The sequence below is a fragment of the Carassius auratus genome, unplaced genomic scaffold (assembly GCF_003368295.1).
Source record: "Carassius auratus strain Wakin unplaced genomic scaffold, ASM336829v1 scaf_tig00011797, whole genome shotgun sequence".
NCBI classification, from domain to species: domain Eukaryota; kingdom Metazoa; phylum Chordata; class Actinopteri; order Cypriniformes; family Cyprinidae; genus Carassius; species Carassius auratus.
In genome coordinates this window covers 84,702-106,269 of record NW_020524243.1, presented here as the reverse complement: position 1 = coordinate 106,269, position 21,568 = coordinate 84,702, and the positions used below count along the sequence as shown (strand labels likewise).

The following is a 21,568-nucleotide window of genomic DNA, read 5'->3' as shown; positions in this document are numbered from 1 at the left end:
TTGGTTGAGGCCCCCTTCGAACCGCTGGAGTCGACTGAGGCCAAGAACCTTTCCCTTAAGGTGGCTTTCTTGTTGGCCATTACTTCTCTGAGGAGGGTAGGAGATCTCCAGGCGCTCTCTATATCTGATGGGTGCCTGGAGTTTGCTCCAGGTGACATCAAAGCCATCCTACTTCCTAGGCCAGGCTATTTGCCCAAGGTGCCGTTTAATGTGGCACGGCCTACGGTTCTGTAGGCTTTTCATCCTCCACCTCACGTGATGGCGGAAAAGGAGAGACTTCACTTGCTCTGCCCTGTCAGAGCTTTGAAAATATATATCCAGAGGTCCTCCTCATGGCGGAGGTCAGACCAGTTGTTAGTTTGTTTCGGGTCGCCCAAGAATGGGGCTTCCTGCTTCCAAACAGACCATTAGCAACTGGATTGTCCAAGCTATATCTATGGCCTACCAGGTGTGCAATTTGCCATCACCTCAGGCCGTGAGGGCTCATTCTACCAGAGGCATGGTGTCCTCTAGAGCCCTCCTCTCAGGGGCCCCCATCCAGGAGGTCTGCGATGCAGCAGGATGGGCCACCCCTCACACTTTTATTAGATTTTACAGCCTGGACATTCCATCGACACCTGGCACCCTTGTGCTCTCGTCCTAAATGTGCCTGTGCGCAGCTTCACACTAGGACAGGCAGGGCTCGTTGTGGCATAGTGGGTACTCATTTCCCCCGAAGTGTCATTCGACACAGTTTGATATTCCCTTGAAGGGGAACTTCTCGGGTTATGACTATAACCCTTGTTCCCCGAGAAGAGGAATGAGAACTGCGTCCCTTCACCACACCTCTCCCTGCCTGGGAGCGCAGTTCTCAATCCCCTTCTCACACACTGTGCCGATGCTTGTATCGAAATGTGATTGATGGCATTTGAAGCTTTGAATGGAAGATCAGGACAGCTGGTTTTGAAAAAAGACCCAATAGACCTCAGAGACCCCAAGCAGACCGTAAAGGTTATAAAAAGCTCACCTAAAATATTGTTATCAGCTACCTACCTTAATTATTAACTATGATCACATGCTTGCATGTTTTATATTATTGATCAAGGAAGTTAATCTACTCTCCTGTCTGGTTTGTTTGTCGGACAAAGCAGCAGATTCGACGATATGATTGGTCAGATTGCCTGTCAGTCAAACTCCCTGTGAAAAGTCAGTTGCATCCTTATTGCATCTATATTTGTCATTTTATTTATTCGTTGTGGGTCAGATGAGAAATAGAAAATAGAAAGTGTTGGTTTTATTATTTATTGTGCTGTTTCTGTCTCTTATAAAAACATTTAAAGTGGTCTAATGCTAACTGTTCTGCCTGTTGTTCATTATATCGCTAGTAGTTTGTAATTTGATATGTGAACCTATGATATGTGAGCTCTTATAGTCCAGATTTGGTCATCTGAGTGATCCAATCCAATGCTGCTTTGAAAACTTTAGTTGCATTACATATTTTTGCATTATATTTTTGCACTATAAGAATCAAATTCAATGCATGATATACTTTGCAGTAAATTGAATTCCTTGCATTATAGGACTTAATAATTTTGATCCAGATGAAACTCTTTTGAACAATCAAACCCTGTTTTGCCTTTTAACTCTGTTTAGATCTAGTTTTCCAAATTGGCCGTGGCTAAACTCATTTATCTTATGTGTTCTTGTGCATGGTTGGATGTTGTGTGATGCTGTGCAGTCAGGGGCGTTATGTCTTCACGCCGCGGCTAAAAGAGGTCACACGGCTGTAGTGCATGCTCTGATCCAGAAGGGAGCGCCTGTGGATGGCATGGCTAAAGACGGACAGACGGCGCTTCACATCGCGGTGGAAAACTGCAAGTCGGAGGTGGTGCAGATGCTGCTGGGTTTCGGGGCAAATGTGCAGCTCAGAGGAGGAAAGGTAAGAAAATCTGATTTATCATGAAGACGTTTCCATCAGACTTCAGTGAGGTGTTATTTAAAAGCATCATCTTAACTAGCTTTAAAGAAATAGAGGTAATGCTTTACAGTAAGGCCCCATTAGTTCATGCATTAACTTACAATGATGCATTTGTAACAAAACATTTGGTAGAGTATTTATATATTAACTGTTCATTGTTAGTTTGCAGTTACTCAGATCTATTAAAAAATAAAAAAAATAAAAATAAAAACCTTTAATTTTAATAATGTATTATTCAGTTCAGTTATTCGGTTATGCTAATACAGCATTTCTCAGGTTAATTTAGTTTTATCAACTAAAGTAACTGAAACTGAAACCAAAATAACTTAGATAATTTGTTTTATATTTTAATTAATTATATGTAATTTTATATAGAGACAAGAAGAAAATATATGAACCCGAAAAACTAAACCATAAAAATAATAATTAAATAAAATAAACATTGACTGAAATAAAATTTAAAAATATGTATTTTAAAAAATAAAAATTAATAATACAATAATAATAATAATAACAATAATAAAATGAATAATATTTTCAGATAGTTAACAAAGCAACATTTCTTATTGATTTACTAAAATAACAAACTGAAATTGAAAAAAATATAAACGCATACATTCATAAACTACTGTAACATGTTGTTAGTTGGAAAAAAACTGTTAACAGATATACAATATATTTAAAAACTTAATTTAATACTAAATAAAAAAAAGTTTTAATACTAATTTCTAAAACTAAACTGAAAATTGAATAATGATAATAAAATAACAAGCACAAAACAAAATGACTAAAACAATACAAAATGTAAATTAAAACAGAAAACATAATAATAAAAGCTAATTAAAAATATTAATAAAACCATTATAGTATATCAATGATTCTAAAATAATACTGTTATTAGTAAATATTGAAATTAACATTAACTAAAATTAATATACACTTTAGAACGGTCGTTCATTATTAACAAATAGAGCCTTATTATAAGATCTTATAGAGTAATTTTTATTCGCCAGGATGTTTTATGAGTTTATAAAAGTTTACAGTGAATGAAAGGAAACCATTGGTTCATGTGTGTATCTTTTATAAAGGCGAGGGAAACCCCTCTGCACATCGCAGCCAGAGTGAAGGAAGGTGAACAGGTGGCTGAAATGCTTCTGAAGAGCGGAGCCGATGTGAACGCAGAGCAGGAGGTCAGTCAGAAGAGGAGCGTCACCGCTTCACTGTGTTAACAGAGACATTAAAGGATTACTCCACTCTGAAATGAAAATTTTATCTAAAAAATTTTAATTAATCACTGTGACGAGTGGGGCGGGGTCGAGAGCCATGGGAACGGGTCGAGGCCAGTGGAGTAATTGGAAATGAGTCTCGAGTCCCATGGAAGAGCTCCATAAGCATAAAAGAGGAGTTACGACAATAAAGGACGAGAAACAACCAAGCCTGGGTTTTATTTTGTGTTTTGGTTTTGTTTGTGCGCGGTAGTCGTCCGCGAGGGGCTGTCACTCTGTTTTGTGTTTATTTTGTTATTGAAGTTTTATTTAAATGACCGCCTCCTTCTTCCCGTACTACAAATGTTTTATATTGTTACATTCGAGACCGGTGAGTTGCGCAGGTGTCGCTCATTTCCAATTACTCGACCAGCCTCGACCTCGACCACTGATGGCAGATGGACTATTTTGACTACTTTGTGGGACCTAACAGTGTAAGTTACTTGGCAGTCAAAGGGACAGACAAAAGCCTCCCGGTTTTCATCCAAAATATCTTCAATTGTGTTCCAAGACGAACAAAGCTTTTATGGTTTTGGAACATCATGGGAGTAAGTGACTGATGACAAAATAAAAATTTTGGGGTGGAGTATCCCTTTAAAACAGAATTTTCCTCTCTGCTCAGAACGGAGAGAGCGCTATGCATGTAGCCGCGCGTCACGGTGCTCTGCAGATGATACGAGCGCTGATCCAGGAGGGCGGAGATGTGACCTGGAAATCTAAGGTACTTTTTCAAACATTTAGTCCTGGAAAAATACTGTATTTTAAAGTGAGAAAATACAAAAACAGCAAATTAAATAAGAAATTATACGATTTTATTATTTTATAAAATGTACTTATTAATATTATATTAATTATTATGTAAGTGAAATGACATGAGGGTAAGTAAATGATGTCTATATTAAAATATGTATGTGTTCTGTTTTTTTTTTATTGTATTGTTTAATACCGATTGATTATGCTCGGTTATAGGTTGGTGAAAACCCTCTCCACGTTGCGGTACGTCACTGTCACGCTCACGTGGTGGAGGAGATTTTAAACTCTCTGAGCAATGAGAGAAGCAGTCAGGAGGCAGAGCTCTGTGTGCGTGAAGGGAACCAGGTTAGACTCACAGATCAAAGAGAACGACTTTATAAACTACAAAAGCACCAGAGACATATGAATCCCAGCATGATTTTGTTGTGTTTGGTGCCCCCTGCAGAAGGGCGAGACGCCGCTGCACCTGGCAGCCGAGCTCAGGAGTGATGCCGTGCATCAGGTGGACGAGGACACCCGCATCATCAAGATCCTGATGGAGCATCATGCTGACGTCACCGCTGTCACCCGACAGGTGGGTCTTGTGCTGTTCAACAACAGACATTTTCACATAAAACTGGTATTGTGAACCTGTTGTTTGTTCAGAGTGGAGAGACACCTCTTCATTACAACGCCAGGGTGGGAAACACTGCCGTTCTTCAGGAGATGCTCAGTAACGTCCCCTCCAACCAGCTCCAGACCGCCATCAACAAACACGCCAAGGTACAATCAACAAAGAATCTGCCTCACATCTCAGAAAGATCTCGGAGTGATCCGACACTGAATAGACTCAAATGTTTTCTTTTCCCCCACACAGGGTTTCATTTTGTAATATAGTTTTAAACTATTATAGTTATTATTATTTTTTAATTAGGTTTTATCTTTATATTTTAATGTTACATTTTAATTTTGTTATGTGCTTTTGTCAAAAAAAAAGTTTATGAAAAAATAAAAAAATATTTTTTAAATCTATTTTTAGATTTTTATTATGTTTTATTACATTTTTATATTTTAGTTTTATTTCCATTTCAGTCATTTATTTCCAGTTAGTAATTGTAGTGCTTCAACTTAAAATTATTTCAGTTAGTTACCAAGGCAACACATCTAATTTATTTAGTTTTCATCTAATATTAGTATTATATTTGATTTAGTTTTACCAAATATTTTTTTAATAGTTTTATGTTGAGTTTTTTTTAAATGTATTTTTTTAAATACTGTTTAAGTTTAAATCATTTTTATTTGATCTATTTTTAGGTTTCGTTTTATTTTTGTTTTACCCAGTTAGTCATTTTAGTGCTTAACTTTTAAGTTATTTCAGTTAGTTGCCAGGGCAACATGTCTAATTTTATTTACGATGTATTTCATCCAATATTTTATTTTATTTTAAATATGATGCATACATATTACAGCTCCACTGTAAGCAGTTTGGTCCATTAGTGTGTAAGTGTCTGTCTGTCTGTGTGTTTAATTGTTGGTGTGTGTTCATATGTGTCTTACAGAACGGCTGGTCACCGCTGCTACTGGCTGCAGAGCAGGGTCACACAGAGGTCGTGAAGATCCTGCTGCAGAACAATGCTAGAGTGGATGTGTTTGATGAGGTTAGAGAGACGATTAATTACTGAAGCGGCTTATTTCTGATGCGTTTGGATCAGTGCTATTTACTGTTATGAATTAGTTTTTATTAATTATTAGGGGTGTATCGATACGCATATTCGTATTGAACCATTCGGTACGAGGCTTTCGGTTCGGTACGCGGTACGCATTATGTACCGACCGGTTCGTTGGACTAATTAATTATATAAAAAAAAAAAAAGTGAAATATAATGTTATGCGTTCAACAAGGTAGCCCAATAACCCAAACTACGTAACAGGCAGCGCCCCTGACACCCCCGAAGAAGAAAAAAACACCAACTTATATGTTTATGTTAGGCTACTCAGTCAGGCGCTCGCTCACTCAGTACGCGCTGAAGGCTCGTTGCAAAATAGCCAATGCGTTTAACAGACCAGAAATAGAAGATCCTCCAATAACCAACAGGTCTGGTGTTTGGGTGCACTTTGGATTCCCTGTAAGCTATAATGGTGATGGCAAGAGAGTGGTGGATAAAAAAACAACGGTATGTCACATCTGCTACATGACAATAGGGTACACCAGCGGCAATACAAAAAAAAAAAAAAAAACACCAGCGGGAATACTTGAAACATGTCAACTCATTTACGCCGACATCACCGAAAAAAAGGAGAAACATACACGCAACAAACTATGTCCGCAGCATTTATAATAATAATTCTTTACATTTATATAGTGCTTTTTCTAGACACTCAAAGCGCTTACATAGTCAAGGGGTATCTCTTCATCCACCACCAGTGTGCAGCATCCACCTGGATGATGCGACGGCAGCCATATTGCGCCAGAACGCCCACCACACACCAGCTTACTGATGGAGAGGAGACAGAGTGATGAAGTCAATCAGCAGATATGGGGACTGTTTGGAGGCCATGATGGTCGGAGGCCAATGGGCGAATTTAGCCAGGATGCCGAGGTTACACCTCTACTCTTTACGAAAGACATCCTGGGATTTTTAATGACCACAGAGAGTCAGGACCTCGGTTTAACGTCTCATCCGAAGGACGGTGCTTGTTGACAGTATAGTGTCCCCATCACTACACTGGGGCGCTAGGACCCACACAGACCACAGGGTGAGCACCCCCTACTGGCCTCACTAGCACCTCTTCCAGCAGCAACCTAGTTTTCTCAGGAGGTCTCCCATCCAGGTACTGACCAGGCTCAGCCCTGCTTAGCTTCAGTGGGCAACCGGTCTTGGGCTCCAGGGTGATATGGCTGCCGGCAGACATTTAGACAGACATTTCCAACTGACTCAAACAGGGCAAAAGACATCACTGCCGCGATTGGTAGGCTACATTTACGTTACATTTACATTATATTTACCATTCATTCTATCATCACCATTAAAGCTTACAGGGAATCCAAAGTGCACCCAAACATCTAGATCTTCTATTTCTGGTCTGTTAAATGCATTAGACATTTTGCAACGAGCCTTCAGCGCGTGCTGAGTGAGCGAGCGCCTTAGGGGCCGTTCACATATTGCGCCTAAAAACGCGTGGAAAACGCTAGGCGCGTCTTTCTCCTCCTTTCCAAAGCGCTAGGGCAGAAGCGCCCCTGAGGCGTCTGCCTTTGCTAAGCAACAATGACGTGCTCTCTCCATGAAGATGCTGAAATTTCAGCAAAGGATAAATGGATTTGCAGCTCTAAAAATCGCTTGCAGTAGGCTAGCTCTGCTACTAAATTTATTTCAAAATTGCAATCCATATACAACTATGATCAGCTGTTCCTTCATCTTGGCTGAGCTTTCAACGTTGTTACGGGAAAGGATGAAGCTGATTGGTTAGTTCTTGTCACATGACCCTCGGTGCGCTTGCGGCATTCTGAAAAGTTGAGATGTTTTTACATTTTGCTGTATCTAAAACGTACCGAACTGAACCGAACCGGGACATCATTGTATCGTATCGAACCGAACCGTGAATTTTGTGAACAGTTACACCCCTAAATTATCGTAATATTGCAATATGTAATAGTTATTTTTTAGTAATTGCTGTATTTACCATGGCATGTTCATGCATACACCAAAAAACTTGTAACATAGTAACAGTATTAATTTGCAATAAAAATTGTCAAGAGTCAAGAGTTTGGTTACAAAATGTCATAAATGTTTAAAAACGTAGAATTTCCGCTAATATCAATATTGTATCTGGTTAGTACTGAAAAGTAATTTTTTTATTTTACGCAAAATTCGATATTCGCAGAGTTATTAGTTCATGTTTGGAAAAAAAGGGAGTAAACGGCGACAAACGCCAGTCTCCCTTCTCTGCAGAATGTGATATATCTGCTCAACCAATCACAGTGCACCATTCCCCAAACTCTAGACAGTAATGGCAGCTCTTAAAATAAACCTGGCATCCTAGTTTTCCTCATCTACTTTGTACTTTATGATCAATAAACAAGGGCTTCACTATAAATCGCATGTGATTTGTCATGCGCATCTCATCAGTAAACCCGATTCTGAGATTAAAAGTAAATCTCCATCATGTGCTTTCAGATGTATAGACAGAGCCAAAGATCATCGACAAGCTACGCAATATCTTTTTAAAGAAACTTTAGCTCGACTGAGTGCAAAGGCTCAAAAGGGCCCTGCTGTAGTGTTTTAAGCACTAGAGACAGGTCACAAGAGGGTATTTAGGGGGCCGGGAAGGATTTAACCTCCTGGCCCCTCTAAGGAACCTGATGACCAGGTCATGCTTACCCACCGACTTCCCTTCTACAAGGTCATGTTACACAACAATTGCACCAACCTGGACTTTGAGGATGGAGGGAGACAGCCTTTGCTCCAACCCTTGCTGCAAAAAGGAAAGCACAACCCTGATTGTGCTTATTCAGCGGTCTTCTGGACAAGAAGAAAACCACTCTATGACAAGGTTCCACTTCAAGGCATAAGCGTGTTTCATAGATTGTGCTCTCACCGAAGTGATGCCATCAACTACCTCTTGGGGTAGATCACCTAGAACCTCCAAGTCCTGTCTAGGGACCAGACATGAAGTTTCCAGAGGTCAGGACGTGGGTGCCATAGGGTGCCCTGTCTCTGAATCAGTAGATCCTTCCTCAGAGGAATCTGCCAGGGAGGGAGTGTCGCAAGGAGCACTAGTTCAGGGAACCAGGTCTGAGTGGTCCTGCTCTACGTCCTCCCTGAGCTTGCACAGTGTCGTTGCACAGTGGATCACTGGGAGAAAAACACATACTTGTGGAGACCCCGTGGCCAGCTGTGTGCCAGTGCACCCATGCCGAATGTTCCCTCAGTCAGGAAGTAGAACAACTGGCAGTGAGAGGTCTCTGGAGAACAAACTGGTCTACAGCAGCTTCAAAATGTCTCCAAACAGCTGGACCACCTGGGGATGGAGCCGCCACTCTCCAGAATGTGAATGGCATGAAATGTGAATGGCATGAAGTGACCTCTGAACTTTCTCCAAAGGAGGAGGTGGCGGGCGAGTTGTGACATGCGACAGGAGCGCAGACCACCTTATTGGTTGATGTATGCAACAGTTGCTGTTTTGTCCTTTCGGACCATCATGTGCTTGCATCAAAGTGCCCTTTGAAATGGTCCAAGGCAAGGTGTACTACTAACAACTCTAGGTAATTGATATGCAAATGAAGATACACACCTCAGGACTCGGCCATGGAGCCAGTGCTGAAGCAGTCTCATATGCAATAGCCCTAGTGGAGTAAGTGCCACTGCAGCAGCCATATGCTCCAGGAGCCTCTGAAATGGTTTCAGTGGAACCTCCATCCTGCCCTTGAACGAATTTGCATATGTTGCTTTGTGAGGCATGCTGTCTGTTTGACCAAATCTAACTCCATACTGAGAAGAGAGAAACTCTGCGTCGTGGAGAGTTTGCTCTTTTCCCAGTTGACCCGAAGACTCAAAGGTCCCTCTGCTCCCACAACTGATCCCGAGACTGTTCTAGTATGAGATAATCATTGAGATAGTTGCAAATGCGAACACCCTACTAAGGTGGTTTGTGAGCGGGCCAGAGAGGGGTGAGAGTGTGGGGTGCAAGGCTCACCTGGTTCCACAGATTGGCATAGGGTGCTTGATTAGGGCCTTTGTTGACACTCTTGAACTACTCACAGCTGCGGATAGGTGGAGGCAGAAGCTGGCCTCCAGGGCAGGATGTGTTGGATCGCCTTTTGTCTGCTTCTGTGCATTTGAGAACTGCTGGACAAAGCTGTAAACTGTGTCGCCGAAGAGGCAAAGCATAGCTGTCTAGTGTCCGTTTCCCTGGGTGTCCACTAGTGGGCCCACTTCCCCTTAGGCACTTCACCATAGGCACTAGAATTCCTTTCGTGATCCCAATCTTCTCGTCCTCTGAGATTCCTCGTCTTCCGAGTTCCCATTCCTGTTCCTTCCCTGTTTGTTTTACTTTGGATTGTCTTCTGGTTTTGACCCGGCTTGTTGGATTATTCTTTCGATTACCTAATTAAACATACCTGCTTTTGGATCTCTCTCTCCCCGTGTCTTACTGGGTCGCAATTGTCACAGATGGGCCCTCAGATGTTGGTTCCCTGGTGGGTTTTCTATCCCTGTAACCCTCAAACCATCTGTGTTACTTCCGGAAGTAGTTTTCACCTGGCAGCCTCCAGGAAGAGCCTTAGATCTCAGCAGAGGCAATGGAGCTCTGCCCCGCTGGAGTTGGCAAAGCCTGGTCTGCAGCTCTGAAATGGTCATCTTCCTGCAGTGGGAACATGAGTCATCCACGTAAGTCAACTCAGTGTGTTTAATGCCCAGACACGTGAGGCAGTGATCGTGACCATCACCGGGTGCCAGGTAACAACCGCATCCAGAAACAGGTGAATTGCAACCTTATAAGGACGATCCGTCATCTTTATAAAGTCCCACCGGTGAAGTTCTTTTAGAGTAAATGCTTTTTTAGGGAAATGCTTTTTTTAGTGCTGAGGCGCACAGGGGAATTGGCCGCACAACCCACTCCACACAGAACGGCCGCCGCTGAAGTGCCGTACCGCCAATACCGGAAGCTTCCAAGAGTGCGTTGAACTCGTAACTCACTTGAAGATACTGGTGCAGAACGATGTTGTCGCTCAACTCCGAACGAAAATCTGGTATGCATTGCCCCTGCTTACGTCTTATGCTCACGCTGTGATCAGTTGCAGCTTGATGCAATAACTGCATGCCAATGTGCATTGGCTCGTTTAGTTTACACTCGAAGTAGATTGTAGATTGGTCTATCGAAGCCGACATGACATTGAGAGTGACCGACTGAAAGAATGGGATAACATTCATATTCCTAAACTTGAGCACCTTGTCTCCTCGGTCCCCAGACGTTTACAGACTGTTATAAAAAGAAGAGGTGATGCCACACAGTGGTAAACATGGCCTTGTCCCAACTTTTTTAAGATGTGTTGATGTGTTGATGCCATGAAATGTAAAATCAGTTTATTTTCCCCTTAAAATGATACATTTTCTCAGTTTAAACATCTATGTTGTATTCTGAATAAAATATAAAAATTTTAAACTTCCACATCATTATATTCTATTTTTATACACAATTTGTAAAGTGTCCCAACTTTTTTGGAATCAGGTTTCTGTATATATATAAAATTCACGGTTCGGTTCGATACGATTCACTGGTGTCACGGTTCGGTTCGGTACGTTTTAGATACAGCAAAAAGAAAAAATCGGCAGATAAATTTCCTTTATTTAAAAAAAAAATAATTATTTATTAAAACTAACAAAGTATGTTTTTTGTTTTGTTTTTTACATTGAACAACGATGGAGCTATTCTTTACCCATCTTCTATGGTGTTTTCTTAGCAGCATACTGTATAAAACAAAAACAGCTCCTTATAAAAATAAATGAAAATGTTATATTGTTGTAGTAGTTATGAACAAATACAAAGATGTAACTTTTTATATGGAACTCTATAACTCTTTATATTGAGTGTGTTTTTACTCAATTGGTTCTCTATAGGGTTTATGTTTTTTGGAACAAAGGAGGAATTACGGTCTGGCTGAAATGGGCTCATGATGGAATATTGTAGGCTAACGGGGCTCAATTACATTAAGCATGTTCTCAAAACCTGCGTTTTCCACTACAGAGTAAGGCGCTTGCTCACTCAGTACGCGCTGAAGGCTCCTTGCAAAATGGTTAAAGGGTCTTTCTCACAGGACGTGGCATGCGCGGCGCTGGACCCTGGGCTCAGCGTTGCCCTTCAGATACAACGCGATTTGCGCTGCACTATGCCAAGAGCAAAGTAGGTTGAGTTTTCAAAACTGCCCGTGCATACGTTCTATTTATAACAGTTCTTCTATCTAATAACGTGCAGGCCTGTTAATTGTATCGTACTGCTCAGGAAATTCCGACACAGTACAGTACTAGTCCATTTTGATTTCCGTGCTTGTTTGGATGCCCCGATCGATTGGTAAAGTGCACCCAAACACCAGACCTGTTGGTTATTGGAGGATCTTCTATTTCTGGTCTGTTAAACGCATTGGCCATTTTGCAACAAGCCATCATCGTGTACTGAGTGAGCGAGTGCCGGACTGAGTAGCCTAACAACGGTTCAATACGAATACGCGTATCGTTACACCCCTGATATATATATACATATATATATACAAACAGTATATAACATTTTTGTTATACAATAGCATTTGTGACTTTCAGTTGTAGGTTTTTTATGAATCTGAATCTCTGAATATCTGTGTCCTGAAGAACTGCTTCAAAAATAATGTATTGAGGATTTATATGAAATCTCATCAGGAGGGGAAGGCCGCCATTCATCTGGCAGCAGAGCAAGGTCATCAAGACATTGTGGACATCCTGCTGGCCCATAACGCCTTTGTGAACAGCAAGACCAAACTGGGCCTAACGCCTCTGCACCTCAGCGCTCAGAGCGGCTCGGCGCAGCTCGTCAGGTTGCTGGTGGAGACCCATCAGGCCAGTGTTGATGCTCTCTCTCTGGTAAGAACTGAAAGCTCTGTGCTGATAAAATATGATCTTAAACCCAGAGATATTAAACTGCACAGCTCTGTTTTACAGAAAAAGCAGACGCCGCTGCATTTGGCAGCCTTCAGTGGACAGCTGGATGTTTGCAGCAGCCTGTTAAACCTGAAAGCTGACATCACTGCCACAGATATTGTGAGTGCATTAACTAATATGAATAAATAAAAACTTAATGTAAAGTGATACCACAATAAACCTTAAAATATGTTAAAACAAGGTTTACATCTTAAAATATAAACCTTAAGTTATGATAAAACCTGTTTATATAACGTTTGAGGTAAAACAGGATCAGTTATTTTCAATATTTTCTTTATAAGTCTGAGTCTTTGTAGCTGTTTAGCTGACAGAACTTCAATAATAATAATAATAATAATAATAATAATCCTACTATTTTGTGTTATTGAACTACAACATTGAACTTGAAATAAGTGAAGTAAATAAATGAAAAATAATAATTTTATAATAAATCTTTACACAGGCAAGTTTATTCTATAACGGCTCAAAATTCAGCATAAAGACTGTAAAATATATTTAAAAATTATTTATATATCTTTAATTCAGAATTATTTACGTTTTAATTAATACATGATTGTATAGTAATAATTTCATATTTAAATAATTTAGTATATTTTCTTATTATAGTAATGTAAATGCACCTTTTCGTGGTGTCAATCCTGATAATAATGACAGTAATCCTGCCATCATGGGTCATGTAGTGGTGTTTGCTGTGTGTTGTTTTAGCAAAATCAGACTCCTCTTCATCTAGCGGTGGAGAACGATCACTCAGAGGTGGTGAAGCTGTTTCTGAGGCACCAGCCAAAATTAGCCCAGCTAGCTAACATGGAGGGAGCGACCTGCACACACATCGCTGCAGCTAAAGGCAGTGTGGCCGTCATTAAAGAGCTGCTCCTGTTTACTCAAGGACCGGTCACACTCAACAACAAGGTCAGGATGTATAAAGCCATTTTATGTTTAATTAGTTTAGTATCATTGGAATACCATTGTAAATATTTTGAAGATTTCTTTTATGTTGTCCATTTACATTTTCTATTTTAGTTGAATTTAGTTTAATTCATTTTAGAACAAAACTTTTGAGTATTTTGGCCATGTACATTTTTCTAAATCAAATTAAACTCAGTAAAAAAAACTATATATGTTGCCCAGTATTAATTTTGACAGTCATTTTTGATTTAGTCTTAGTCTTTATCTTGAAACGAAGATGCTTAATACAAGGTTCTTGAAATCCTTGTGAACTCCACTTAGCCGATTGCAATCCAATGACAGGGACACAAATTTATAAGTACAAGACAGTAGCCTATAGCCTATTTATTTCTAAAATAAAAAAATAAACATTATATATATATATATATACACACACACACACATATATACACACACATATATATACAGTCATGGCCAAAAATATCGGCACCCTTGGTAAATATAATCGAAGAAGGCTGTGAAAATTAATCTGCATTGTTAATCCTTTTGATCTTTTATTTTAAAGGTCCCGTTCTTTGTGATCCCATGTTTTAAACTTTAGTTAGTGTGTAATGTTGTTGTTAGAGTATAAATTATATCTGTAAAATTCTAATACTCAAAGTTCAATGCCAAGCGAGATATTTTATTTAACAGAATTCGCCTACAAAAAACGACCCGTTTGGACTACATCTAGTTCCTGTAGTAATGACGTCACTAAAACAGTTTTTTGACTAACCTCTGCTCACATGAATACACAAAAAAGGGGACGTGGTCTTTGTACTTTGCCAGTTTAACAGTCTAAATGTTCTCCTATAATGCTTGATGAGGTTAGAGATCAGAGACCATTCCTTCATCCAGAATCACTCCAGACCCTTTAGATCCCCAGCTTCTCCTCTTCAGTTCACTCCTCTCATTTTCTGTAGGGTTCAGGTCAAAGGACTGGAATAGCCATAGCACAAGCTTGGTTTTGTGTCCAGTGACCCATTTTTGTGTCATTTTTGAGGTTTGTGTTTGGATTATTGTACGGTTGGAAGATCTAAACATGGCCCATTATAAGATTTCTAACAGAGTCAGTCACTTACAGATTTTTGATTTGTTGGTATTTGATAGAATCAAAGATGCCATTTGTCTGAACAAGACTTCCAGGACCTCCAGCAGAAATACAGGCCAACGATATACAGCTGTATATTTCATTGTACACATGGGATATTTTTTATCTCGGTGTTCACCAAACCCATCTTTAGTGTTTGCTGCTAAAAAGCTCATCTTTTAGTTTCATCTGACCACAGAAGCCAGTCCCATCTGAAGATCCAGTCATGGCTGATAACTGAATATGCTGGAGTTTGTTTTTGGATGAGCTAGGATCATTTTTCTTGAAACCCTCCCAAACAACATAAGGTGATGTAGGTGCTGTTTCACCATTTTATAAAGTTTTCTGACCACGAGACACAAGTATATTCTGCAGTTCTCCGGCTGTGGTCCTTGGAGAGTCTTTAACCACTCAAACTCTCCTCCTCACCGTGCATTAGGATGATATAGACACACGTCCTCTTCCAGGCAGTGTGTAACATTTTCTGTTGATTGTAAATTCTTCATTATTACCCTGATGGTGCAATTGCGTATTTCCATTGCTCTAACACTTTTCTTAAAGCCACTTCACAAATTTGTGAAGCTCAATTATCTTTGCTGCACATCAGGAATATATACTATATATACTAATATGTTTTTTCTCATTGTGTTGGATGATTAAGTGAATTTGGGCTTTGTTTTCCCTCCTTTTTATATTTCTGTGAAACAGGAAGCCATGGCTGGATAATTTCATGTTCATAATCACCCTGGAGTGCTCAAAATTGTGAATATGAATGGGAATATACTTCAGAAATATTTTACTCAAAATATTTAGTAGGGGTGCCAATAATTGTGTCCAACGTGTATTTGAGAAAAACATTAATTTCATAATTATGTTTCCCCCCATTTTAAATTCTTTATATCCAATGGAAATTTAGATTTCAGTGATTTTGTCATGATCATTAGATTGAGTGCCCGTGAACTTCAGTAGAGGGCACTCCACTCAGGACCACTCCACCCATCAACCACCAGATGTCACTTGGACACTAGCACCTCCCATACTGTTGCACCCACACCTGAACTACATTCCCCATGAGTCACTGCATCACAATCACCTTGCCACACCTGCACGTCATTCATCAGCCAATTTCCTTGCCACACCTGCACATAATTTACACACACATAAAAGCAGCAAAATCACTCTCACTCACTGCAAAGTCTTGTTTAGCCTGTCTAACATTTCAGAGCGTTTCTCCCTGTGTTTGTCATTACCGTGTTTGATCTTTGGTCTGATTACTCAGACTCTGATTCTCTACTGCCTGTCCCTATCTCTGCTTGTTTCTGGTTTCAACTCTGGCTATCCCTGACACACCATTCCTGATTTCTGCCTGTTTGACCATTCTTTAATAAAGTGCTGCATTTGGATCCGAATGTCTCTGGCTCATCATTACAGAAGACTTTGCCAAACCAGGATCCAGCAGCTTTATTGAACACCAGACCAGGTATGGAGCCAGCTAAAAGTTCATTCAACCCTGTAAGTGTGCTTTGCTCCATTTTTCAAGATGGCCAACCAATTGAACTCTTTGTGGAGGAATTCATTCAGTATAGTCACCTTTTGCCTGGGGATGAGGATCTGGTAAAGGACTGTTTTTGGAGTGGTCTTGACACTAAGATAAGCTTAAGTTTACCAGAAGAAGACCCTAGCTGGACCCTGGGACAGTTTATTGACTTTGTGTTGCAGTTTTGTGGCTCTCCCTTTACAATTGAGGAGGCCACTTCTCCAATGTATCCAGCTCCTATCCGTTCGATGGTCCCTGTACCTGAGTTTCTGCACAAGATGGCCGCCAGCCCAGCGCCGCTGCGCAAGATGGCAGCCACGGTTGATCTTCCAGAGTCAAGTCAGGTCCCTGTCGACTTTCCAGAGTCAAGTCAGGTCCCCGTCGACCTTCCCGAGTCAGGTCAAGTCACCACTAACACCCAAGAGTCAAGTGAAACAACAGTTAAACTTCAGGAGTCTAGTCAGGTCAGCGTTGACCATCCAGAGTCAGGTCAAGTCACCATTAACACCCATGAGTCAAGTAAAACCACAGTTGATCTTCATGAGCCAAGTCAAGTCACCAATGATCTTCACGAGCCAAGTCAAGTCACCAATGATCTTCACGAGCCAAGTCAAGTCACCAATGATCTTCACGAGCCAAGTCAAGTCAACAATGATCTTCATGAGCCAAGTTAAGTCACAGTTGATCTCCACGAACCAAGTCAAGTCACAGTTGATCTCCATGAGCCAAGTCAAGTCCCCACGGGTCTACCAGAGCCTCGCCAAGTCTCAGTCGAACTTCCAGAACTCTCATCCTATCCTGTCATGGCCATGAAGGCCATCCACCAAGTCACTGTCTGTCCGGTCCTCTACTCCGCCCTGGTGGGCTCCCACGCCACCTGCTATGCCTTGGTGGGCCCCTGTTCCCGAGTTAGGCCCACGGCGGGCCCCTGTTCCCGAGTTACCTGTTCCCGAGTTAGGCCCACGGCGGGCCCCTGTTCCCGAGTTAGGCCCACGGCGGGCCCCTGTTCCCGAGTTAGGCCCACGGCGGGCCCCTGTTCCCGAGTTAGGCCCACGACGGGCCCCTGTTCCAGAGTTAAGCCCTGTTCCCGAGTTAGGCCCACGACGGGCCCCTGTTCCCGAGTTAGGACCACGGCGGGCCCCTGTTCCCGAGTTAGGACCACGGCGGGCCCCTGTTCCCGAGTTAGGACCACGGCGGGTTCCTGTTGCAGAGTTAAGCCCTGTTTCCGAGTTAAGCTCAGGGCGGGTCCCTGTATCCCCTGTCAGGTCCAGGAAGGGCCCCTGTTTCTCATGTCAGGTCCAGGAAAGGCTCCTGAGCTCCATGTTAGGCCCAGTTCCGCCTGCTCTGCCCCGGTCCCCGGCCACTGCACATCCACATGGACCTGGCCCTCCATCCCTCCCCCTATTCGGCCTCCACTCCACCTCCCTCCTATATTGTTTTGAGCATCTGGAAGCCGCTCGAGAGGGGGGGATTTAGAGTAGAAATTTAGATTTTTAGTGATTTTTTTTTTTTTTGTCATGATCATTAGATGGAGTGCCCGTGAACTTCAGTAGAGGGCACTCCACTCAGGACCACTCCACCCATCAACCACCAGATATCACTTGGACACTAGCAGCTCCCATACTGTTGCACCACACCTGAACTACATTCTCCATGAGTCACTGCATCACAATCACCTTGCCACACCTGCACCTCATTTACACACACATAAAAGCAGCACAATCACTCTCACTCACTGCGAAGCCTTATTTAGCCTGTCTAACATTTCCGAGCATTTCTCCCTGTGTTTGTCATTACCGTGTTTGAGCTTTGGAATGATTACTCTGACTCCTATTCTCTGCTGCCTGCCCTGATCTCTGCTTGTTTCTGGTTTCGACTCTGGTTATCCCTGACACACCTGATGCCATTCCTGGTTTCTGCCTGTTTGACCATTCTTTAATAAAGCGCTGCATTTGGATCCGAATCTCTGGCTCATCATTACAGAATAAAAAAAAACAAAAAAACAATGCAGATTAATTTTTACAGCCTCCTTTGATCATATTTACCAAAGATGCCGATATTTTTGGTCATGATTGTGTGTGTGTGTATGTGTATATATATATATATTTTTTTTTCTTTTTTCAAGTAATGATCATGCTTTTATGGTCATATATTTTAAAAAATCTATATAGTGTTATTTATATTTATTTTAATGAATTTTATGAAGTTAAATAAGAAGTTTTTTTTAAACAACATAAACTTTATTCTATTTCAGGTAAAAAAAAATAAAAAAATATTAGCATATTTTCTGCTCTTTCTAACTTGGTAGGCTAAAGGTTTGTGCCCGCTGCATTTGGCTGCTGCTGGTGGTAATACGGAGGTAGTGAAAGTTCTTCTGGACGCTGGAGCATCAGTGACAGAGGAGGACACCGTGAGTTAGAAAGACAAATTGTGACAAAGGATATTTTAACACGATGAAGAACAATGATAATTTCGTAATAGTGCAACTTTACATTGACCTTTGACCCTTTCAGGATGGCATGACAGCAATTCATTTGGCTGCCAAGAATGGACACACTCATATTCTGGAGGTGCTGAAAGACAGCATTTCACTGAAGATCCAGAGCTCCAAGGTGCTTCATGTGAACACATGACCTCTGCTTATAAAGGTTAAGCAGAACAAAAATCTGCTGTAATGTTTGTGTTGTGTTCTGTATTAGTGTTTTTGTGTGTGTGTGTGTGTGTGTGTGTGTGTGTGTGTGTTTAGACGGGTTTGACAGCTCTGCATGTGGCAGCCTGTTTCGGACAGGTGGACTTCGTGAGAGAAATCCTGACTAAAGTTCCAGCTACAATACGCAGTGAATTTCCCTCTAACAGCGACAGTGCCAGCGGCAAAGACGATGTGAAGAGACAACAGCTGTTAGCTGAGGTGACATGACACAACAAGATACACTGCAGAACATGGCTGTTAGAAAACAAGGCATTTTTTATTTGATTTCTTCATTTGGGGGATGCTCGCTTTGCATTGCAGTTTTACATTTTGGTTGTGTTTTGTTTTCACTGGGAGTAAATCCCAAGAGCTTTGTTATTGTCATTATAATAACACAGATTAATTTGTACAGGTTTTTTTTATAAAGAAAAAGGTAAAAAGTTATTGAAATCACTGAAATTTAACAACCAAATTTAAATAAATAAATAAATAAATCCCTCCTGTGGACTCACCACCTGCAGGAGGGAGCATAAGGGTCTGGTGCATAGTGCATGGTGCATATCGGGCGACAGGCGAAGGCGAGACCCCCGACAACGCGATCTCTGGACATGGAATCTGGCTTTAGGGATGTCGAATGTCACCTCGTTGGCGGGGAAGGAGCCTGAGCTTGTGCGGGAGGTCGAGAGTTACCGACTAGAGATAGTTGGGCTCAACTCCACACACAGCTTGGGCTCTGGAACCACACTTCTTGAGAGAGGCTGTACTCTCTACCACTCTGGAGTTGCCCATGTTGACAGGCGGAGGGCTGGAGTGGGTTTGCTCATAGTCCCCCAGCTCAGCCGCCATGTGTTGGAGTTCACCCCGGTGAATGAGAGGGTCGCTTCCCTGCTCCTTCGAGTCGGGGATAGGTCTCTCACTGTCGTTTGTGCCTACGGGCCAACCAGCAGTGCGGACTACCCGGCCTTCTTGGAGTCTCTAGGAGGGGTGCTGGAGAGTGCTCTGACTGCAGACTCCGTCGTTCTACTGGGGGACTTCAACGCCTACGTGGGCAGTGACAGAGACACCTGGAGGGGCGTGATTAGGAGGAACGGGCACCTTGATCTGAACCCGAGCGATGTTCTGTTATTGGATTTCTCTGTTAACCACAGTTTGTCCATAATGAACACCATGTTCAAAAATAACCCGAAAATAAAAATAACCCTAGGCCGGAGGTCGATGATCGACTTTGTAGTCGTGTCATCAGACCTTCGGCCATATGTCTTGGACACCCAGGTGAAGAGAGGGGCGGAGCTGTCAACTGATCACCACCTGGTGGTGAGTTGGATCTGATGGCGGGAGAGGAAGCTGGACAGACTCGGCAGACTCAAACATACTGTGAGGATCTGTTGGGAACATTTGGCCGAGCCCCCTGTCAGAGAGATCTTCAACTCCCACCTCCGGCAGATCTTCGACCGGATCCCGAGGGAGTCTGGATATATTGAGTCAGAGTGGACCATGTTCTCCACCTCCATTGTTGCAGTGGCTGCTCGGACCTGTGGCCGTAAGGTCTCCGGTGCCTGTCGAGGCGGCAATCCCCAAACCCGGTGGTGGACACCGGAAGTAAGGGATGCCGTCAAGCTGAAGAAGGAGTACTATCGGGCCTGGATGGCTTGTGGGACTCCGGAGGCAGCTGACAGGTACCGGCAGGCCAAGCAGACTGCAGCCGGGGTAGTCGTGGAGGCAAAAAATCGGGCCTGGGAGGAGTTCGGTGAGGCCATGGAGAAAGACTATCGGTTGGCCTCGAAGAGATTCTGGCAAACTGTTCGACGCCTCAGGAGGGGGAAGCAGTGCCCTACCAACACTGTTTACAGTAGAGATGGGCACCTGTTGACCTCAACTGGGAATATCGTCGGGCGGTGGAAGGAATACTTCAAGGATCTCCTCAATCCCACTGACTTGTCTTCCGTTGAGGAAGCAGTGGCTGGGGACTCGGAGGAGAACTCATCCATCACCCGGGCTGAAGTCACAAAGGTAGTTAAAAAGCTCCTTGGTGGCAAGGCACGAGGGATGGATGTGAGCTGTAAGGCAAAGCTCTCGATTTACCGGTCAATCTACATTCCTACTCTCACCTATGGTCATGAGCTGTGGGTCATGACCGAAAGGACAAGATCCCGGATACAGGCGGCCGAAATGAGGTTTCTCCGTAGGGTGGCTGAGCGCTCCCTTGGAGATAGGGTGAGAAGCTCGGTCACTCGGGAGGAGCTCAGAGTAGAGCCGTTGCTCCTCCACATCGAGAGGAGCCAGCAGAGGTGGCAAGGGCATCTATTTCGGATGCCTCCTGGACTCCTTCCCAGGTAGGTGTTCCAGGCATGTCCCACCGGGAGGAGGCCCCGGGGAAGACCTAGGACACGCTGAAGGGACTATGTCTCCCGGAAGTGGCTAGGGAGAGGGAAGTCAGGGCATCTCTGCTTAGACTGTTGCCCCCGCGACCCGGCCCTGGATAAGCGGAAGATGATGGAAGGATGGAAATAAATAAATATCTACACATTTCCAAATCCTGTATAACATAAAATAATAAAAGCAAATGATTATAAAAGTGTATATTTTCTTATGTTATATATTTATATTTTCTAATATTTGTATTAATCATTTAATAAATAATTACATAATTATATATTTATCATTTA

The 21,568-nt window shown here is 42.3% G+C and overlaps 1 protein-coding gene across 1 annotated transcript in view; it reads left to right on the top strand.

The window, feature by feature from the left end:
- The window catches only part of LOC113073293 (serine/threonine-protein phosphatase 6 regulatory ankyrin repeat subunit B-like), a 74,731-nt gene that overhangs the window by 32,034 nt on the left and 21,129 nt on the right, over positions 1 to 21,568 (top strand). Inside the window, exons 10-22 of the mRNA XM_026246183.1 lie at positions 1,718 to 1,918; positions 3,046 to 3,147; positions 3,845 to 3,943; positions 4,192 to 4,320; positions 4,421 to 4,549; positions 4,621 to 4,737; positions 5,514 to 5,612; positions 12,363 to 12,563; positions 12,642 to 12,740; positions 13,347 to 13,550; positions 18,522 to 18,623; positions 18,727 to 18,825; positions 18,960 to 19,121. Coding sequence (XP_026101968.1) covers positions 1,718 to 1,918; positions 3,046 to 3,147; positions 3,845 to 3,943; positions 4,192 to 4,320; positions 4,421 to 4,549; positions 4,621 to 4,737; positions 5,514 to 5,612; positions 12,363 to 12,563; positions 12,642 to 12,740; positions 13,347 to 13,550; positions 18,522 to 18,623; positions 18,727 to 18,825; positions 18,960 to 19,121 — 1,743 coding nt within the window. The remainder of the gene's footprint in view (positions 1 to 1,717; positions 1,919 to 3,045; positions 3,148 to 3,844; positions 3,944 to 4,191; positions 4,321 to 4,420; positions 4,550 to 4,620; positions 4,738 to 5,513; positions 5,613 to 12,362; positions 12,564 to 12,641; positions 12,741 to 13,346; positions 13,551 to 18,521; positions 18,624 to 18,726; positions 18,826 to 18,959; positions 19,122 to 21,568) is intronic.